The following is a 20689-nucleotide window of genomic DNA, read 5'->3' as shown; positions in this document are numbered from 1 at the left end:
TCACTTGCCGAGTATCACGATGTGTATTCGCGGAGAGAATTCATTGCTTTTCATACCATATTCAGGCGATCTTAACCTGGTTCAACGCTGACCAAAGATTGCAAAAGTCCGAGTAATATCGAAATCTGATCCCCGGAGATTTATCTCTCCCTCGTTGATTGCCGGAGAATCGCAGGCCGAGTCGAACTCATGAGCTGACTCGCTCTCGACTATCCAATTTTCGTGAGTCTCGCAATGAAATTAAGTCGCGCTCGGATGAGAGTTCCACGAGAGAACTCCCGTCGACACAGCCTCCAAGCTTTCAATCTTCCGATCTTAGTGAGGGCGGCGATTCTCGTCGATGGGGAGCGGAAGCCACCCCGGCACTGAGAGCCTTCGCATACTCCGAAAAATCGGAGTTCGCATCAGTTGCTGGAGAGGACGACCATTCCGCCGCCCAAAAAGTCCAGTGAAAAACGCCAGGTTCTGAGGAACCGGAGAGAAACACCCCACCCTCAAGAGCTCCAATGGGGTCTCCATTATGCCGCAGATTCCCTGGAGGACTCCCCACGCCAGCAAGTCCATTGTGATGAGCCATGACCGTCATCGACCGCGGGCATTTATCTGGTTTCTCGGTTCGGGGCCGATACCGAAGATGCCGATTGCTTCGAAAGTGTTACTGATCGCCATGTTTGAATCATAGCAGACGCTTTCCTCCTCACCCCCTGTTCGTGTCTCTTCTACTACGGCTACGGGAGAGATCTTCAAATCCATCTCTAGAACTTCTAACCACCCAGCAATATACGATCATATACACCCAGGCGCGAGGCACGGCGTATAGCTTCACTGCCTCCTCAGAGAAGAACTCGACGATTACACAATGGCAACGAGTCATCCGCAAGTCGCTCTGGGGGCCGCCGGCAACCAAGCACGTAAGTTACTGCTCATAGCTCAAAGCATAGTGAGTTCAATAATTCTAAAAGCGGAATACTATCTCATCCTGAATTCGATTGGGAGGAGCGTTCGCTGTAGAGCTGCGCTCGTACGTTATTCACTCCAGGGCAGGTCCCTGCCGTAGAGACACTCGAATTCCTCATGAGAGGGAGAGAGTTTCCGGGGGTCTTACCGATTGCGCGAGATGTACATATCTCTCTGGAGCCGCCAATTGCAATTTCGAGGAAGGATGCAATCAGGAATCGTCGGTTCACCCTGATCATTATATTGAGTCTGACGACGCAATTCTAATCGCAATTCCTCTAAGAAGTAGGAGATGATCCATTCGCATCTTCTCCGAGAGAAATCCTGATGAAGATTGCGCTTCTACTCGATGATATTGACCTGTTGGCCATTGCGCAAGTATATCCTTCGTGGAGGAGTTTCCTGGTCGATGACTACGTGTGGCAGCGGAAATGCCGTCAGAGAAGATGGCAGCCGTCCCCCGAAACCGCAAGTGTCTTCAGAAGTTTCTACCATATACATATATGTATTCAGAGCTACTAGTGTTGAAGCTTCCCTCCCAAATCAATCATTCCGTATTTTCTGTGCAGCTCAGGGACAGCGATTCTCCTTGGAGAGAGACGTTTTTGGAACTAGTCCGGATTCACCGAAATTGGGATAGTGTTGCGGAAAAGCTCGTCGTCACAACCGGTCAAGAGGAAAGCAGAAACAGGGGTCGAGTTGTAGCGGTGGGATGCGACAAAGTTTTTACCCTCGGTGCCCGGAGGACTCTGAAAGCTTGGAGCGCCGTAACAGGTAGCTGGACACCTAGCAAGAACACATTCATTTTGGTGCCCCAGAGCGAGATGTCTGGCGGACCTCCGATGCTTCCGAGCCTCACAGCCTGTGCTCTGTGTTCGCAGGAGACTTTTGTTGGGAGCGGTGTATAGATTCCGATGACGTCATGCTGGGCCAGGTAATTTTCAATGTGGATTCCCCTCAAGGCAGAGGCTCAGTCATAGCTCCGGAAAATGGCAGAACTTTACAGCAATGGGACATGGGAGTCATCACGAGGGTCGCGGTCTATGGAACAAGGTGAGGACGAGGCTCATTCATGATCCGTATGACGCTCTCCGAGGTGGCACTTCGACTGAATCACCTTGCCTTTTCAGAGTCGTTTCGGTGAGCGACGAGGGAGAGTTCGGTCGTTTGTGCTTCTGGAACGCGAGTAGCGAGAGCTGCACAGCCTCGGTCCGTGTTCAAGATCACAGGCTCGATGCTCTCTTATTCGATGGCGAGACCGTGATCATCGTTTCCAGCACGGGCAACATTGAGCTGTGGAGTTTCTCGGCATGCATCCAGAAAGAATATTTCCCAAGCAAGGATTGGGCAACGCTCAAGTCGCTAGTTTTCGACGAGGTATGATCTTCACCGAAGGAGCCAAAGCACCGATCGTGCCGGGGCTTTGAGGACTTTGCTTTCCCAGTGACCATCGGTGCTTGAAGGATGTACATACACATCTTCGCGGCTTGGGCGAAGGATTCGCGAACTTTCTGTGGAACAGAAGACGCCGTTTATCGCGTCAGAGCTGTTCGAAAGGAAGCCATTCCCTCGTTTGCCGTGTGAGCCCCGGGTTGCATCGGGTCGACCCAGTTGATGCTAATCACAGAGTCCCTCTTGCAGGTGAAACTGTACATTTCCTTCAAGAATTGCGATTACATCCGATTGTGGTCAGTCGGGGAAGAGCATGAGACCGAGCTGGTGAAGTTCGAGAAAGATGCAGTTCTTCATCTAAGCGATCAGTTCCTCGTGGGGGTTGCCCCAGGGAATCTGGTGAAGATCTGGAATAGGAGAAGCATGAGATGCTATCACATCCTCGCTCTCGACACGCTCAATGTAGGAATAATGATTCAGTCGAATCAGTTGATCGCGTATACGGCAAGAGGTGCCTTGAGTTTATACAAGATATCTGGAACTATCATCACGAGACAACAAGTCGAACTTGGAATTCCTGACGGGTATACAGTGCACAACATTCTTACGGATCAAACGAGGCTCGTAGTCGATGTTGGAACCAACGGGTCATTCTTCCCGCTATTGGTGAGTTCTATGTGGTCGGCTCAGATTATTCCTTTTTTTCGTGTCTCCCCGATGTGCAAGTTCTGGGCAACAAGAGCTCTGTGACAGCCTTATTCCGAATCCCGCCCTATTCCAGATCTTCGATGTCACGAGACCAAGGACCGCTCAAATTGGACCTCCGTGATAGGCGGACTTACCCCGGCCTTCTTCCGATAGCATGTACATTATTTGTTGTTCATTGCTTTAATTTATTCATCACGAAAATGAGACTGTTGAGGAGGGATTGGTGATGATCATGGCTGCTGACTCCGAAGGGGACTCCGCTATCCGCTCGGAGAGATCCATCGCCAATCGCTCCATACGATCGGAAGTTCATCACACCGATGAAACTGGAATAAGAAGCATCAGAACATGGAGGCAGATGTGAGCTGCGTGAAAATTCTCCCTGTCAGATGGGTAGCTACGATATGCTGCTCAATTCCATCGTGGAAGCCATCGACGCTCCAGGATCTGGAACCTTCCATGTGATCATTGATGGTGTCTCTGAACCCCACCTGGCGAGTCCTACGCTTGGCTTCCTCAAGTATTCTCCATGCTTGTTTTCGCTGTGAGCTGTGGGTCGTCGGAATCCGGGACCTTGAGCACGGATTTCCGATTGTCTATTCAATCCTGATCTCTCCGTGATAATGTTCCGCTCCTTCTGATAGCTGGAGTCGGAAGTGTCAGCATCGTGATCCGAGAAGTGACCTACATTGTTGATTTTCCCGTCGCAAGTGATCTCTATCGAACCCGGAGTACAATGGGAGGTCAACCGACACTCTCGATGATACTCAATTTGTGATACCACTTGACAAAGTTTTACTTTAATCTACCAAGAGCTCAGAAATAAAAGCCACAGGACAGAAGGTTCGTCCTTATTGGAATCCTCGATCCCTTGCCGGGGTACAATAAAAGTCCCGGAGCTGCCGAAATCCTGAGAGTGTTCGGGGCGACACGGTATGCAGCCTGCCACAAGGCACCGTTGCTCGAGCTTTATATTTCCGCGATGCTTGGCCCGTGGCTTCCCACAATCACTTCTCGTTGGGAAGCTCGGATGACTTTCTTCTCTCCGACTCTCGGGCCGCGTTTTCGACGCACTGTTCTGGATCAGAAAATTCGGACCATAGATATGTATTCTCATTTGAATTTCTCTTGAGCCGAGACAGGATTGAAGCTCTGTCGGTCGTCTCGTATTGTGGAACATCGTTGATCAGCTTTGATATGGAGCCGCTAGTCCACGGAGGAAGTGAATGATGATCCGTTGTCGCCTCGGAATATGACGAGCGCGTCTATGATACGTCGTTATATATTGTTGGCGGGATGTGTGACGGTTACCATATGCCTAGACAAGAAGTCGACGACGGGCGGGTATCCACCCTTCCTTTGACGCCTGGCTCGGCAGGTATGAGGCAACCTTTCGATGGGTAGATGGAACGCAGAGAACGTCGATTCCGAGAGGAGGAGACGGGAAACTATCGCAAGGTTGAGGGGGGTTTTCTTAACCACAAACCCTGTTCCAGATTCCCCGCTCGGGGATCTTTAGGGCATGGACACGAGCAGCGAGCCCGCCGACCACGACCGAGCCCGCCGACCACGACCGAGCCCTCGTCCGCAAGTCGACTCATCGATCAACTACCTTGATAACTTGATGATACAGCTCCGACTTCCCTCGCTATATGACTAACGGCGCTATATGACTATGGTCGAATCGGTTTTCCCGTGGGAGAATAGGAACCGTTTGCTGTAGAAAGGGAATCCATCCTACTGAGAGCTCGATCTTGCCCAATTCGTTCATCGGAATCCTGCGATCCGCAGCCTCCGTGGGAAGGCCTCGCCGATTGAGATTGGGGAGCCTAGATTTTGAGAAAAGTGATCAATGAGTCGATCTGCCGGATATTTTATTCGGGGAAAGTTTCATTCTCATCGGCCGACTACAACCGGGTAGAATTGTTTCGTCATTTCGTACTGTGGTCGACCAAAGAAGTCGAACCTCGATCGTCGTCTGCCGTAGTCCTGATCGTAGTCTTCATCTATGAGCAGATCGCTCCTGCTATGGAACGACGGGGGCACCCTCCGAACTGGATCAGCCGCTGTGGAAAGGAGAATTCTCTTACAATTAGCGCTGCGTCTGAAGGCGCAAAGCATCCTGGTTGGCTGCAAGAAAACGAGGGCCGTGCGGACGATGCTGCGAATGATGATTGGACAAAACATCGAAACAAGTCGTGTGCCGAGATTAGGAGCGGGGACATCTGACATCGCTCACCGACGACAGACAAGGCCATCAGAATGATTATGCCTGATTTCATTCTCGATCTCATTCTTCAACCGGAATTTCGCTCCTTGGGTCTCATTTCGCTCTTTATATGACGGGCTTTCAGAAAATTGTCACGACCGGGGGAATCACGATCCGACAAGCAGGATCCACGTATTCGATGCTGAGATCATTCGAATCATCTCTGTGTTCAGCGCCCTGTTCAACCTATCAAATCCGGCTCCGGATACAATCAGATAGAACATGAAGCTCGAGAATTGAGAACTTTACCTCCCGGGAGCTTCTCCTGGGACTATCCCTCGGTGGTTTCGGCGCCCTCTTCATCGCCGCCCTCGGTCGGGGCTTCACCGTCTTCCCCTTCCGCTGCTTCTTCACCAGCTTCAGAGCCTTCCGCTCCCTCAGTTCCAGCAGATTTTTTACCGCTGTCGCAAGGGCAATTACTCAACGGTAAATAGTCACACGTCGCTTGAGGAACTTCGCAGCGCTCCCGCATCTCGTCCGTAGAGCACAAAGTGTGCAGACCGAAGTCCGAACATCGAACGACTTTGTTCGCGTTGATCCCTGCAACGGCTTGAATCATGATGGCAATTAGAATTCATGCTCTTGGTTAAGAAATTCGCGGCGCCTCCGAACGTCCCTCTCTGTCGGATTTCTTTTCATTCATAACGATCGAGCGACCCTTCATTTCTTCGTTGATATGGAAATTCATGTGACCAATTGTTCTCTAAAGCTCTGAGCGCCCACGAGAACTCATAGCAATCTCGGAGCGCCCTGGGCGCGCGAACTCCCGCGACGGGAACTTCCGACTGTCATGCACATAAGTCAGATCTCGGATTTTTCTCTCGACTCTTCGCGACGAATCACTGAAGAACTTCCCCAGGAGAGAAAGACCATAATCGTCCATTATGACCTCGATCATGTACTATTCACTCCTTTCGCGCAATGGAGGTTAGATGAAAAAGGGAGACCTGAAATTCTCTGGTGTATCTACCAATTCCATCTACTTCCTCGGGACGTCAATTCTCACGGAGTGGACGAACATACCATTGAAGGCGCATATCAGCAAGAGGGCCACAACTTGAAGGGTGAACGAATTCATGAGGCAAAGTCTGGGAGCCGCGATCTCCGAATTCGCCTTACAAATAGGACACCTGAGAACAGTCCCCAACCTCACTCGTCCGAAGCTTCGATAACGATCCGGAAGAATGGCAACATTCAATCGTTTTGAAACGGATGATTTATTCGAGTTCCGGGTAATGATGTCCGGCGGTCACGATCAAGACACCTTTCGGAAAACTTATATAAGATTTACGATAGGACCTAAGAAGCTATTATTAGGTTACTAGCGGAGAGCTGGCTTGAGTCTCTGTTTCTTCACCTCGCAGACATGGTATTCGGACATGGAATGTATTCACCGTCCGACTACTTAAGTGAAGGAAGCCTCCGTCGGCTTCAAAAATAAAAGGTAAGGCCAATCGACCTCGTCGCCGAGTCTACCTCGAGGGACAATTATGCATGGCGTCATGAAAGGTCCCGGAGAGAGCACTCGTTGGGGATTCGCCACAGAGAGGACCGCGGTTGGCCATCTGATCGACCCTCGGTAGCTCCAGAGAGAATCGAAGGAACCATGGATGATCCCCAGGGAATCCACAGGGATGCAGACCGCCGGGCTTAATGGGTGGAATTTCTAGCGATGTCACCTATTCCAGGCTCCTCAGCGTCTAACTCGGGGATTTGAATCTCGATGACAAAAATCTCTCAAAATCCAGACCACGGCGCAGGTCGAGAGTTCACGGGTACAAAAACATCGCTCGACTGAAAAGCAGATTCGATTTCGTCTCGCGGGTCGCTTCGTATAAAAGAATGCGAGAGAACACCTAGGACCGTTCTCCGAAGAGATGAATGATTACCAAGATGCTATCAAATCGATTTCTCGTGGAGGGAAAATTCACCTTATCCACTTTTATGGATTTTCTTCAGCTCCAAATAACGGAAGAGATACTCCGTGCCTTACTACATGAATATACCCATGGTACATTCCGACGCTGATGGCTCGGAGTGCGCCTCAAGCTAGATGCTGGATGAAATTCTTCGGAGAGACGATGGTCCTTAGCACTCGATCGATGTCACTGACCGTTTTGTCCCCACATTTGTATCTTACGTCTGCGCAGTCGACGCTCTCCAGAAGCTTGGGAAGGAAAACTCATTACATGACGAACGTCAGTGGATCATATCTCAGTCAGAGGGATGTAACATCGATGTCAAATTCAGAACTCGGGTGAGAACAAGCGGAACAACTCCTTACCGACAAAGCACAAGATTGCGAAGGAAAGACAAAGGAGCAAGATCCTCATCCTGAAAATCTCAATGAACGTCGCCGATGAGCCAGTCGAAGTCAGCTCGAGAAGTCAGTGTCGCTGACGACTCCGGTCTGCTTCGGTAAAATCTATGGGATCTATAGTATGGAGGCACGAATGTCGGTATCACGACTCTCTGAGCTGAGCTTCTTTATCTGAACGAGGCGAGCGTCGTCAAGGATAACTATGTTCCACGAAGACCCGTAATCTACGAGATCGAGAGATATTCGTTTGGAAACATTCCGTGCCCAGTATTCTTGTGGAATCTTCTATTCTTCTTCACACGGAGACGAATTGAGAGAACGGGACGAATCGTTCCCCCGGAGAATCTTACGAGAAACGAGCCGAGGGCGCAACTGCTCTTCTGACGCAGCTACAGACCGAGGATAGTTCGTCCTTCGCGTCACGGAAGTTAGAACATACACTTCTGTCGCATTTCAGCTCTATATCCCCTGACCGTAGAATTTCGAGGCGGACTCCGTGTGATGCCGAATTTCCGACCCAAGCTATATCGTTATAGTCCGAGGCAAGATGATGTTTTGTGAAGTACTTTGCTGAGGGAGCCCACTCCCCTCTTCCCCCCAAGTCGCGGTACCATTCTCTCATGAACTCTTTCGCTCGTCTTCTGGGAGTTGGGAGGCATAGTGTATAGTGAACCGGAACCATTCATTTAATCTCATACCTCCCCATGAGGCTGATGATGCAGCTCCAAAACCGTGGAGCCTTCTCGGAAGAACTCCGAGACAAGGTAGGAAACGGTCAGCTGTACCACCACAGATATTGGAGACCTGTGATGTATGATGAGCTGAGCCAGTGCCGGTGGTTCGTTTTGAAGGGAAATCTGACATATCTGAGTCCGTTCCGAGAGGCCCGTTTTCCTGTCACCGTCAGCGAGCTCTACATGTTCTAACTCCGACAAGGGACTGATGATCCCATGAACCCGAAGCATATCAATGCTCCATTCAAATATCCTCAGTTTCCGTCACAATCCTAGAACGGGAGTGAAGGCCGAACGGGAGCTCGAACGAGGCAGGGAGCCGAGACCCGATTAGGATCGGTACGGACCTCTCAGAGTCCCAACCCCAAAGAATTGGAGCGAGCGAACACTGCTCGAGAAGAATCACGAGTCGCAATTGATTCTCCTTGTATTCATTCAGGTCTGTCCATTGTCGCAGTCAGGTCAATGCGACTCTCTCTCCGCTCCTCGGTTTATACTACTCATCAAGGAACTCTTATCTGAAATATTGCGTCCTTCGCGGTGGACGTCGCGAAAAATGGCGTACTGCCCTCTATATCTTCCCGAATCACACTAATGCCCAGCCTGATCTGTAGAGCTGCCGCATGACCTCCGAGGACTCCTGGCGGGATGAGGTCGAAAGTTATTTTCAGCAGGCGGAGAGAACTATCAGTGACAGCTCCGGATACGGTGCGACGCCCCAGTGCGGGACACAGCAGCCTATACTCATTGACGGGGAATCGTTCGCGGTGTGGAGACTGCAGGCGAGGGAGCCCGAGAGATACCTCCTAAGCTCCGCAATATATGACTTTGCCGCATATCTATCGAGGAACATATATCTGTGGAGCGCTGAGCTTTTCTCAAATCGTGCTCCTGCTAGTCGTGACGACGGATGCGATAATCATCATATATAAAAAGGATCCTCTGGGTTCAAGCTCATCTCGGAGCAAGTTCGGTGGACTCAAGATGAAGGCTGCCCTCATTTGTGTTCTTGTCGCGCTGTTCGTCTCTGGTAATGTTCGCTCAAAACGACTCGATATTGCATCTCGTCTTTTCTCACCTTCTCCGGCCGTGACGTGATCTCTTTTCCGCTCACCGGAGCTCGGCATGATCACGTTCCCCTTCTCGCTTGGTGAACCCGGATTGGGAGATCTTGGTCAGAAGGAGAGCTCGTTAAAAAATCAAATCATATCTGACTTCAATTCTTGACAGCTGAGTCGGCCAGGGGATCTCGGGGAAAGGAAAGGACGATCCAATGCCGGGATATAGAGATGGAAATCATCTGCACACACGAAGACCTGCGGCAGCACTGTGAAGTCCCTAAAAAAGCATGCAAACGCGCAAAGGTTCAGTATTACAGTGAAACGCCCAGTCTGACCGTGAACCAGAACACCAATAGAGAAAATTCTGGATACAAGTATGAGCAGATCTACGGTTGATGGTCCAAGCCGATTCTTCAGCCTATCTGGTCACCGATGGACGATTCCTGAGGAATGAAGGCGCAAGTCGATGGAGCGTTCTGAGCGGAGCGGGCGAGATATCCTTCAGTCCAGCGGTCTCCCAATGAGCGACCCGCTACGGATTGTCGATCGAGAGGTCAATCATCTCCTTAATGAAACATTCTTGAAACTCAAGTGACACGGGCTTCTAGCGTTCATGTTCAACTCACAGAGCGACGCATCAATTCATCAACTCACGCGTTCGTGTAATTCCGCTGCTATGGAGTCCGCGAGATATTAATAAATATCGTTGATCGCCGCAAAAGTCAGTCCTGGTCGTCTCGTCACTATGTAGAGCCGAAATAGATGAAGCGCACCCCGAAACGACATGTCCAATCGATAGGGAAGTCCGAGACGATTCCGATCCCAACGGAAAACACGAATGCAGGCTTCCCGCGCGCATGCTTGAGCGTTCTAACAGTCGAGTAAGGGAACTCAATGAACTAGAAGAATGGAAAGAATGTCCGTTCATAAAGGAACTCAATACATACTCCGGTGATAGTATTCCGCGAGTTTGCCGTTTTTGTGGCTTCGAGCTCCCGTGAGAACCTTCAAGCGCTCTGTTTCATCATCAACATGCGATTAGAGATTTGCGTGTGTCAACCCAGCAAGCGGAACACCGAGTTCTCCGGTGAACATTAGATAGAGTTCCCCGCGGGCGAAAGCCTAGGAAATACCCTAACTCGGAGGATGCGACATCAGTGTTACTTCAATACAGCTACATTCTTAGTGGCTCAGGCTTCCGCGGGCAGCTCAAAGATTGGAATGTCTAACTAAGACGTCACGCGTGAGCGTAGTTCGTGCCCGCGTAAGGCTGAAGAGCGCCCCGCGGTGCTGCTAAGACAAACTTTTCGAATTTCCACTGCGCCGGGTGGCGTTGGGAGACTCCGATCGGAGATCCCTCACGCGATCGATTCCCGCCACTCGGTTCTTATTTCAGGTCCAAGCTCAGTACGAACTCTCGACCAGTGCTGGTTAGCCGTCTTTGGCCTCCACGGACTCATGTACTCGAACCCCGATCATCGAGGCGCGAATCCTTATGTCTTCCGCGCTCAGTCAGCATCTTCATGAGGACACTCCACCTACCTAGCTCAACTCGGAGCAAGACCCCATAGTCGAGGCTGACTCGTGGATCGGATAAACGCGGGAGCCAGAAAAACGTTTTGACAAGATCAGCTCCTTGTCTACCTTCAAGGAGGAGCATGGGCATGACCTGTGAGAACTCGAGAATCAGTTGGGAAGAAGTCAGCCGGCTTGTGCACAATGCTACGATATCCGAAGCTCGCAGCGAATCGTGATTCCGGAATTTTTCGTGATTTAAAGAATAAAATCATGTGACTATATAAAGCTAAATCGGCAAGCCCAGTCCACAGTCGGTTAGTTCGATGTGCTTGAGTGTCAACATGAAAACCATTTTTCTATGTGTCCTAGTCGCAATATTGGTCGTAGGTGAGCGAGCGCGAAGATTACGCTGTTCCTAGAACCCGCGGTTTCCTCGGTGTTTCACGTTTCCCGCTCGGCTACCCTGGAAACATCAGGAAATCTGAGCCCCCTCGTGCTCCTCAATTCCTCGTCTCTTCCACACCCCAAAACAACAATACACTAACGGAGGCTCTGACATATCAAGGATCTTACGGAATCGTTTTCTGCCCTTACAGCGTCCGTCGCTCGACCTGACACCAAAATCAGGTGCAAAGACATAAACCGAGAAATTCTCTGCACCAATAATAACCTGCGAAATGCTTGTGGTATTTCGAGCAAACAATGCAAGCGGAAGGGCAAAGCCATATTCTACAACGAGACGCCGAGTTTGACGGTCAACCAGAAGAATGACAGGGAATCGTCCGGCTATGAATGGAAGCAGATATATGGTTGAGGAAATCGAATGTTTCTGGCTTGACGAATCTCCAAACTCATCAGGATCCCACAATAAAGAAAAACAGGTACCGACCGACTGAGGCTAGTAGTTCATCTAGCACTTCTCACGGAGAGTGCTGATCTCTCTGCTAAACAAAATATGGTAAGGCACGTAGCATCCGGAAGGTTTATTGGGATGAATTCACACTGCGAATGAAGCGCCACGAGATAAGCCCGGAAAGGTCGTTCTGAACGGAAAAATTTCTCTCTGACGCTACAAGCCACGGGAAGTGGCGGATGCCGCCAGAGGATCGCCGGTGGTAGAGGATTCCCGCCTTCGGGAATTTCTTCCCCAATCCTCCGCAAGATAATCAATCATGTAAGACCCTCGGCCGGGCCAAAATTGACGTTAATCTTCAGAGAAGGTTCTCGGGGTCTGCCAAGCCTGAAATCCCTCTTGATATCCGAAAACCATCATCATCAACATCATCTTGGTTGGCTAGGCAAAAAATTCACTGCGGAAGAAGTATGGCCTGACATTGAATTCAGCGGAATCGATTACCTCCCGCCGCTCCCTGGAGAAAGAGCAAACGCCCCTTCCACGCGATAGCCTGTCCTTGACAGATGCACTAGGCTCCGGACAATTCGATCCCTGTGGCAATATTCCGTGGCCCCCGTGACCTCCACGTTTGGATTCATCCGAATGCTCAAGCTATTGATTGAGGAAACAAGGCAAATGAGAAGGCGGATGGACCTCTTCGATTCGAGGGAACGAGGCGGCTCCCGCGAAGAGTCTTCTACGTCTTTCGGCTTAGAGCGGAGCAGCGATGCATTGAGAGAGAGTCGATTGGTCTTGAGAAGGGGAATACCCCCGTCTCCTCTTTCGCGCGAGGATTTCTTCCGTGGACGCAAAGGCGGTTCTGACTCATTCTAGCTCGCTTCTGCCCGAAGCCTCCCTCGAGGGAGCGCATCCGTGCCGAATAGGAATGAGATACTCGCTTTAGAGCCCTGCTTCGATTCCTAGCGAAGATCGTTCAGAAGATTCTCCATCATGGGCGTACGCGACATGAAGCTTTCTCATTCCAACCCTTCATGCCGAAGGGAAGCGGTGTTCGCGACGCTCGCACTCACACCGTGACCACAAATTACTCCGCCGCGTGCCTGGAATTTTCCGATTTCGGTGGATATACTCATCGATTCGATATCTCTACATATCCACAATTGTTTCTTTCGGCTGTCGGATCTCCGGGAGCCCTTCGTCTTAGACCCGCTGTGTCTGGCCCAGCTGTTGGCTATCTCTAAAGAATCCTTCGATGATATAGTCCCAGCCCCTCCTCAAAGTGAAGTCTCCCGACGCGAGGCGCACATTCCTTCAACTGAAAGGACGCTGTGTTTCACACCAACTTCGCCTTGTGGGGAACGGCATAGTTTCGGATTCAGGACTACGGTCTTGATCGCCTGTGAGATAGATCTGTAGGAACGCTCTTAATCAATAATAAATTCCTGTATCGAAAGTCCCACCGTGGCCCCATTCTTTAAACGAAGTCGCAGTAGGAGGTGAATAGTTTCTTGCGTAAGATAAGCCTTCGACGCCGACGTCATCGGAGACGTATGATCTATATCTACGCCTATTTGCGCACTCCTTCTGATGCCGGCGCATGATGAGGGAGGTATCGCAAAATAAAAAGAAAGAAACTTCCCAGTGGTCGACGAATAGTGATATTGCATACAAATGGCAGACGAATCTTCCATACTCTATTTCCAGTAGATACATGATATTTTCAGTTATGTCCAGCGGAATGATATAGGCTCGACCTTATTCTCAGAAAGTGAACACGCATCTTCCTGAATCGATTGAGGTCAGATATGATTTATGGGGTACGTCAGTGCATTTTTCGGGGGCTAGGCGTGGTATATGCGTGAACGAAGACCGAATCCATATGACCCGGCAGACCCCCCTTTGCCGTGGGAAATTACTGCGGGCACCCCTAATCCGAGCAATCATTGTGATTCCGGACGATTTTTTCTCTCCTGCTACTTTTTCAGTCATGTATTCGCGTGAGGCCGCTCACGGTCGCACTAATTTTGAGGAGAGACCTGCGGTCAAACATTCGAGAAGGAGCAGAACGCTTCCCACATACAGCAAGCATCGACGAGCGCCGGAAAGTTTGCGGAACACTTTGCTCCCACAACGAATGTGGATCGTGAAACATCATCAATAGGTGTCCCTGCGTATCTTAGTCCCAACTGTTAGGAGAGACGAGTAGTGAGTAAGAGAACTGCTGAAAAAAAGACAGTCTTCTGATTTGTGCATCGATACAGGTTTCGATAGCGCGTTTTGATCTCGTCTCGCAGGGGAGGATCTTCAAAAGAAAAATCCCATTTATAAATGTGACTTTTTATCGACGTTCTTAATTAATAAAATCTCTTTCCTTAACGATGGTGTGCGCTTCGGCTTCTAGCTTCACGTCTGCTGGATCGATGTTCCGTGCTATCTTCAAGAGATTCGTCTGATTCACTGTCACTTTCGGGTGCACTCTCGGACTCACTTTCATCTGAGCCACTATTGGATTCTTCATCACTCTCAGCCTCAGATTCGTCACTGTCACTTTCATCGCTCTCGGATTCGCTGCTGTGACTTTCTTCGGATTCGTCGCTTTCACTTTCGTCTGACTCATCCGAATCACTGTGATCTTCTCTACTCTCTTCGCTGTGGCTTTCATCGGACTCGTCGCTGTCGCTTTCGTCGGATTCGGAGCTGAAACTTTCGTCGGATTCGGAGCTGCCGCTCTCATCGGACTCTTCGCTATGACTTTCATCCGATTCGTCACTTTCGTCAGAGGCTACACTCCTACTCTCGTCGGACTCGCTCGCGGATGAATCAGATTCATCCAAGGCACTCTCATCAGACTCCGCGCTGGCAACATCGTGTTTTCTGGGGGCAGCCTCAGACACTGGAAGCATTTGGAAAGTGGATGAGTTCGTGCAAGAGCTCGAAAATTTCCCGCTCCGAGCAACTGCTCCGGAAAACCCTGGAGGTAGTTGCTCGTCACTCCATTGATGTATCCACGACAGTACACGCAGCAGAGGGAACAGTCGAGCTCCTTGATGCTCTTCGTGATAAATAAACAACATCTTTTTCTTTGTGGGAAACATTCATTACGTCAAAAGAATCTGAAGCCCTCTTACCAGCTACCATGAACGCGATCAGGATGCAAATATAGAAAATTCTCATCTTGAAAGCGCTGATTTCGGTCTGGTCTTGAACTCACTGATGAGCGAACGCGCTTCCAGACGACTTTTATATGCTGAAACTTGAAACTCGGGATCACGATGTGGGGAATCACGGTTTCTGCAGATCTATAGTCTTACTTTAACATAAATTCGGCGGACGGTAATCTTTCCAGGCAGAAATGCATGAATGTCCCCAGAGCTCAACTGGAAAGCTCTGGACTCGGAACCGATTCCCGAACCGACGCATTGCATAATTGCGTACCTAAATATCAGCTCGCCAGCGATTGGGTCACGTTATCGCTGAGATGCGGAAGAGCCCGAAATATGGAGCTCACGTCCATCGAGGAAAACCTACAGGTACATTCGCGTCGGGGAGTTCATCACACAGTAGGTTCAAATGAGTCCTGTGGCGAGCAATGTCGCAATGTCCTAATAAACGTCATCCCGTCGATTTGTGAGGCAGTCATTCCCGTCCCGAGAGCTTTTGAGCTCGCAAGTTTTCCGACATGTCAAACGACCTGTCAGGAGCTGTCGCACACGATGTTAGCCCTCGAGAAGAACCCGTGTTGTGACAAAATCGAATTTGAGTAACAAGTGTAAGCGTAGCACTCGATTGACTGTCATCGATCGGCGCACCGTCGAAAATTTTGTATCGTCCTTCAAGTGCAGCTCGTCCTAACGGAGACCCGGTCGTGCATGGAAGTGTCGGCACGGCCCGCGGTCTTGTCCCAAAACGAGTCGAAGACCAGGCGCTGCGTCCGGATTCTGATGACCTCGGTGAGATCGGCCCTGCTTCGAAGTTTCCACCGGCTCAGGCATGACAGCATCGAGACTACTCTTGGAGATCTTTCGGGGAGCCGGGAGAGCACCGTCAAGGTGAGGTCGTAGTTAGGTGCGGGGCGCTCCAGGGACACCGCGGGTTTGGCTTTGTGAAAAACTGTGAATTGGCAGCAGAAGCGCGGTGCTCGACGGTGGATCCATGCGGATTTTGTCGAAACCACATCGTCGTTCCACGTTGAGCTCGAGCCGCGGTCTTTGACAGAGCCTCCTCGAGCTTACCTGGAAACAAACCCTAAGCCTACTCCGGCGATACCTAAGACTTCAGGAGCTACCTGCCTCGGGATCGGGGGAATATTTTTTCTCCTGCAAGCATACTCACTGACGATTCGATCGCATCGCACCTCTCTCCCAGGGGGAATCCCCATGCTCGCCGCCATCGCACCCTGATCCTCAAGCGCTGCAATGATAGCAACACTCCATCAATTCCCATATGAGAAACCCAGCATCACATCATATCAATTTGAGGGGAGAGCGGGACAGTGAGGTCGACCCTGGGGAAAGCGTGTGCCATCGATCGGAGAGGATACGAGAGCAAAAATATCTCATGCCCAGAACAGGTTTGAGCTTTTGCCCTCCCGACAGGCGGTTCTGTGCAGAATGAGAGAGAGCTCGAATTTCCAGAGAATATTCGTTCGAAGATTACTGCCCACTCGGACCATGACCCTGAAGTTTGTCGGGACATTCTTGCAGGGCGAATTCTAAATCGACTTCGGCTCCTCCAGGTCCTGGAGCATCAGATCACCCAGCCTCGATCTTACCCGGCCTCGCTTACGTCTTCATCGTCCGTAAGCCCCCGTTTTCTCGACCATTGGAAGCTCTCCACACCTCCCAGATGAGACAGTCCCGATGAATCCTTGATATGGGAACCAATTGGGGAGTCCCCGAAGAAATTGCTGATCGCTGACCAAAATTCCTCTCTTCCCGCATAATTTGAAAAGGAAACAGTCTGATGGATGATCTAAGCGTACGTCGAGATATGTCGCTACTTAGAGAAGCTCCGAGCCTGTGAATCTCTGATCGAAGAAATGCTAGCCCGCGCTAGCGCTTTCTTATACTCACCAAGGCGATGGGAGCAGAGCAGACATCACTTGAATGGAATCAAGCAAAACAACGTCTTTTGCAGAAGATCTCTGAAATATCTCCCCGGCAGATAACGTCGACGTGCCCCGTCTGGTGGTGGATCAGCGAACTATGAGAGCGTCCCTCTCGGATAGAGACAAATGTCCGGGCTATAAATCTGCGAGTTGTGAATCCACAACTCACAGACGATTCGCTCGGATTCAGCGCTTAGAAGGAAATTCTCTCCTCAATTTCCAGCCCAACTGAGCAGTCCCAGAAGCCGGCTCCAGTGATCGCGCGCTTCGACCCCGAAGGGGTCTTCTCAAGGAGGGGGAGGATGTAAATACGTGGACGTGGCTCGCTCAGGGAAGGAGAAATCAACTTCATCCGAGGAGGCAATGGATTTAAAAAGGGAGTCACTCATAGAGTCCCAGGCAAATCTATACTCCCAGACATCCCAATCGAGCTCACTCTCCAACGAAAGCTTCACTCAGGGTTTGGCTCAGGACGCTTCCGACAGACTCGGATGGGGATCGCCGCTTCCTGGCTCCGGAGCTCGGGCTCGACGAAACATGGCTCCTGTTTTTCTGCGTATGATTCAGACCGACCGTGAAGGTCGTCTCAAGCCGGAGGACTACGGCGGCGAAGAAATCAAGCTCTCGATAAAATTGGAGAAATCACGTTGGCCATTGGGCTCCAACTCGAGGACTAAATATTCGATCAGAGACGATCCGCGACTCTCCCAATATTTTTCTCGTTCCATGCTCCATCGCGACAGCCTCGCATTTCGTGCGGCGCATTTGTGTTCCCACGGAGGGTTTCCACCAACGACCGGGGCGGGACATCATTTTTCTTCTCTGCGACTTATTTTGCTCATGTGAAATGGGAATCATTGGAGCTCGAGTCCCAACGACAGATGGGGTCATTATAATATGACGCACGGATCGGATGGTACCGCTTGACGCGATCGATCAAGCTGTTCCTTCATAGGTTCTCAGCCAACTATCTTATGCTCCCGTAGCTTATTATCTTCGAGCGATGATACCGGAATGATTGCGGAAGAGGACGATTCTTTTCCCTCGTCGAAGTCTGCTCCAATTTCGACCGAATTTGAAATCATGGTCATCAAAATTGTGGCGATCCGCATCACCCCTTCCTGGTGCAGGGAAATTGCCGATCGTCTGCTGAGGCCTTGAATCCGTAAGTATCAAGCTTTTCCTGACTTCTCCCCTCTGAAGGAACTTTTCTATGCGCATCGCGAATGTAGATGCCTATGTTTACATGCCACGTGTATTACGTATTCTACTATTCATGTAGTCTTCATGCCGAAATATAGCGAGGCGATCGTCGATCTGAATAGTTTTGCATTGCATCCTCGGCCGCTCATCGAGGAATCAGCTTCCACGCGGGTTCATCGCTCTGCATCGCCACTCTCGTGTGCTCCTCGTCGCTGCTAGGTTGAGGGAGATTCGGTTCGAGCGGATTGCGGAAGTTTTCCCCTAGGACAGGCGTGTCGAATCCGTGGCCCTCGGGCCACATGTGGCCTGTGAGGTCTTTTTCTGTTGCCCGCCACTCTTTCCCCACACACTCGGAGACGACCATTTCGAATGAGTGCTTGGAAATTGAATGTGGTTGGTGGAATGAATCCCTCCGTACAACCGGACAAGTTTCCCCTCGATCCCCGGAGGCTGGAAAAGCATTCTTCCATGGACGATAGGCATATATTCTCCTTTAATACGAAAGTAAAAGTTTAATGTGGCCCGCGGGCAACCTGCAGCGCTCGAATGTGGCCCGCCAAAAATTCAGGTCTAACATCCCTGCCCTAGAACTTTCCGCTTCGTTGATCGAAATAACATAAACTCGCGAGCGCGTGCATCGTGAGCTTTACGTCTACGGGCCAATCTATTGTCATCAAGACCACCTCTCCTTCTCAAAATTGTAAAGAGAATTGAACGAGGTGCTCGTTTTAGTCTCCGGGTGTCACTAACCGGGGAAGTTACTTCAGAAGTAGATGCAGGGAGTAATGGATGTGGCGCGCTGCTCCGGGTGGGGTTCAGTTCCGGAAATCAACGAAAACCATGTTCCGAAACAAGATTGAGCGGATGATCATCATGCCCGAGAATAATGACGACGTTCCCCTTCACATCGCTGAATTTGGACGATCGCCAAGACCCTAGACCGGGCGAAGGGAAGATAGCCCTACCATGGGCTTAAGGTTGTACCTCAGCTTCAGTCTCCAAGATGAGGGTCGAGATCATGCTGACAGAGGTGATGCTAGAGATACAACGAGTCATTCGAATTCTGAGATCATATAGGGGAAATTCGAATAAGGGGGAGAGATCCGTGGCTGTGATCGAAGAAACTCACTGGTCGATTCATCGGAGATAGCGGTTCCAACATGAGACGGAAGACATGGACACGAAATACGCAGAGCCACCCTCCCACAATCAGTGGGAAGCATAAGGGGAAGAAGATTGAAGAATTCATCGCTCGGGCTCGACTCTCGTCTCCCGCCGACCGTAGTCATTATTCCTCTCTCGGGTGTAGGGCATCATCTCTTCTCATAAGGCCCACGGGAGTCAAAACTCGCTATGAACTCCCGGCCGGGATTCGGCCCTGCCCATCGCCAGGTATCACTCCAGTCAACGTTGGAAGGACGTGAGGGTGTCCTCCTGGCAACCCCGGAAAGGCCGTTCAGGACAGTGAGTCCGCCTCCCTCTGCGCACACGTCGGAACTTTTTCCCCGCTGTAGTCTCAGGAGAGGGATCATTGTCGACTACGAGAGCCTCCGACGAGCATCGGAAATTCTCTTCCGGAAAAAGCGGATCGGGATCTCCCGTGGAGGCGGTAGATAGGTAGCACCCGGCGAAAACTTCCGTGTTTTCCTTGCAGTCTAACCATGCAGCTCCGGAGCGATCCGCCCCGCTGAAGAAGTGGCCCTGCACCCCTGCGCGAAAGGAGCTTTGGGATAGAATTCTGTCATGTGAAATGATCTGTCAGTGACGGGGCGACCGTGCAAACCCGACACAATCAGCTCCGAATCCCGAGGTACGGCGGGGCAACCGATAGATTTTTCGAGCCCACGGAAATACATACCATATCGTCAGTATTATACATCTATTCACATATGTAGACATATAGATAGACAGTGAATACGTACGGAGACTGAATCTCTCTTCAGGGACGTTTCCGGGAGTTTCTGTGGCTCTCCCGCGACTCGATGCCAGGATACCCTACTGTAGTGTATTCGCGGGTTATAACGAAGTGATGCACCTACCTATATAAGAGGAAGCGGTTTTCAAAATAAACTACTTTTCGCTAACATCGTTATCGGTACACGACATTTGGCGCAGTCGACAAGTCACTAGAACCAAGGTCTGAGTCTCAGGTTACTCCCTTGTTCCGTGCATCATGGCTAAGGAAGAAAAGACTCTGGAAGAGATCTTAGCGAGCATGGCCCTGGCCATTGAGAAACTGGCGAAGCAAAAAGTCAAGTGTGAGGACACGGCGGCGGCATCGTCAACCCTGCAGAATACCTTATTTCCGGAGAAATGCGTCATTATCTCCTCCATGTTGGGAATCGGGTGTGATGCATCCCGAAGAGCGTCATTCAACCCCGTGGAGTAATCTGCGCAAACTCTAATCTTTCCATTAGCTTTCCGAGCGACAACGATTGGGCAAGCCCACGCCGACGATTCCACAGGAGAAAGCGTTCCATTCTCTAGCAGGCGGTCCAATTCTTTGTCCACATTCGGGCTCGACCTGTCGCAGAACCTTTCCGCGACGCTGTGAACAAAGAATT

At 50.6% G+C, this 20689-nt stretch overlaps 1 protein-coding gene and 1 long non-coding RNA gene across 2 annotated transcripts; one reads left to right on the top strand and one right to left on the bottom strand.

Annotated features, from left to right (window-relative positions):
- Positions 1-9336: 9336 nt before the first annotated feature.
- On the top strand, positions 9337-10162 carry LOC100902679 (uncharacterized). The gene is made up of 2 exons (XR_145309.2): positions 9337-9410; positions 9611-10162. It is a non-coding gene; the product is annotated as an uncharacterized LOC100902679 (long non-coding RNA).
- Positions 10163-14064: 3902 nt separating this feature from the next.
- Positions 14065-15030, bottom strand: LOC100907699 (dentin sialophosphoprotein). Its single transcript, XM_029110543.1, has 2 exons — positions 14944-15030; positions 14065-14708 (listed from the first exon to the last, which is right to left on the bottom strand). Exons 1-2 carry the CDS (start codon positions 14987-14989, stop codon positions 14188-14190), a joined length of 567 nt encoding a protein of 188 aa, XP_028966376.1. The 5' UTR covers positions 14990-15030; the 3' UTR covers positions 14065-14187.
- Between the last annotated feature and the right edge of the window lie 5659 nt (positions 15031-20689).

Source organism: Galendromus occidentalis, unplaced genomic scaffold (genome assembly GCF_000255335.2).
Source record: "Galendromus occidentalis unplaced genomic scaffold, Mocc_1.1 scf7180000076729, whole genome shotgun sequence".
Taxonomy (NCBI): Eukaryota; Metazoa; Arthropoda; class Arachnida; order Mesostigmata; family Phytoseiidae; genus Galendromus; species Galendromus occidentalis.
The sequence above is the reverse complement of the archived record's forward strand: the minus strand, read 5'-3'. Positions and strand labels throughout refer to the sequence as shown.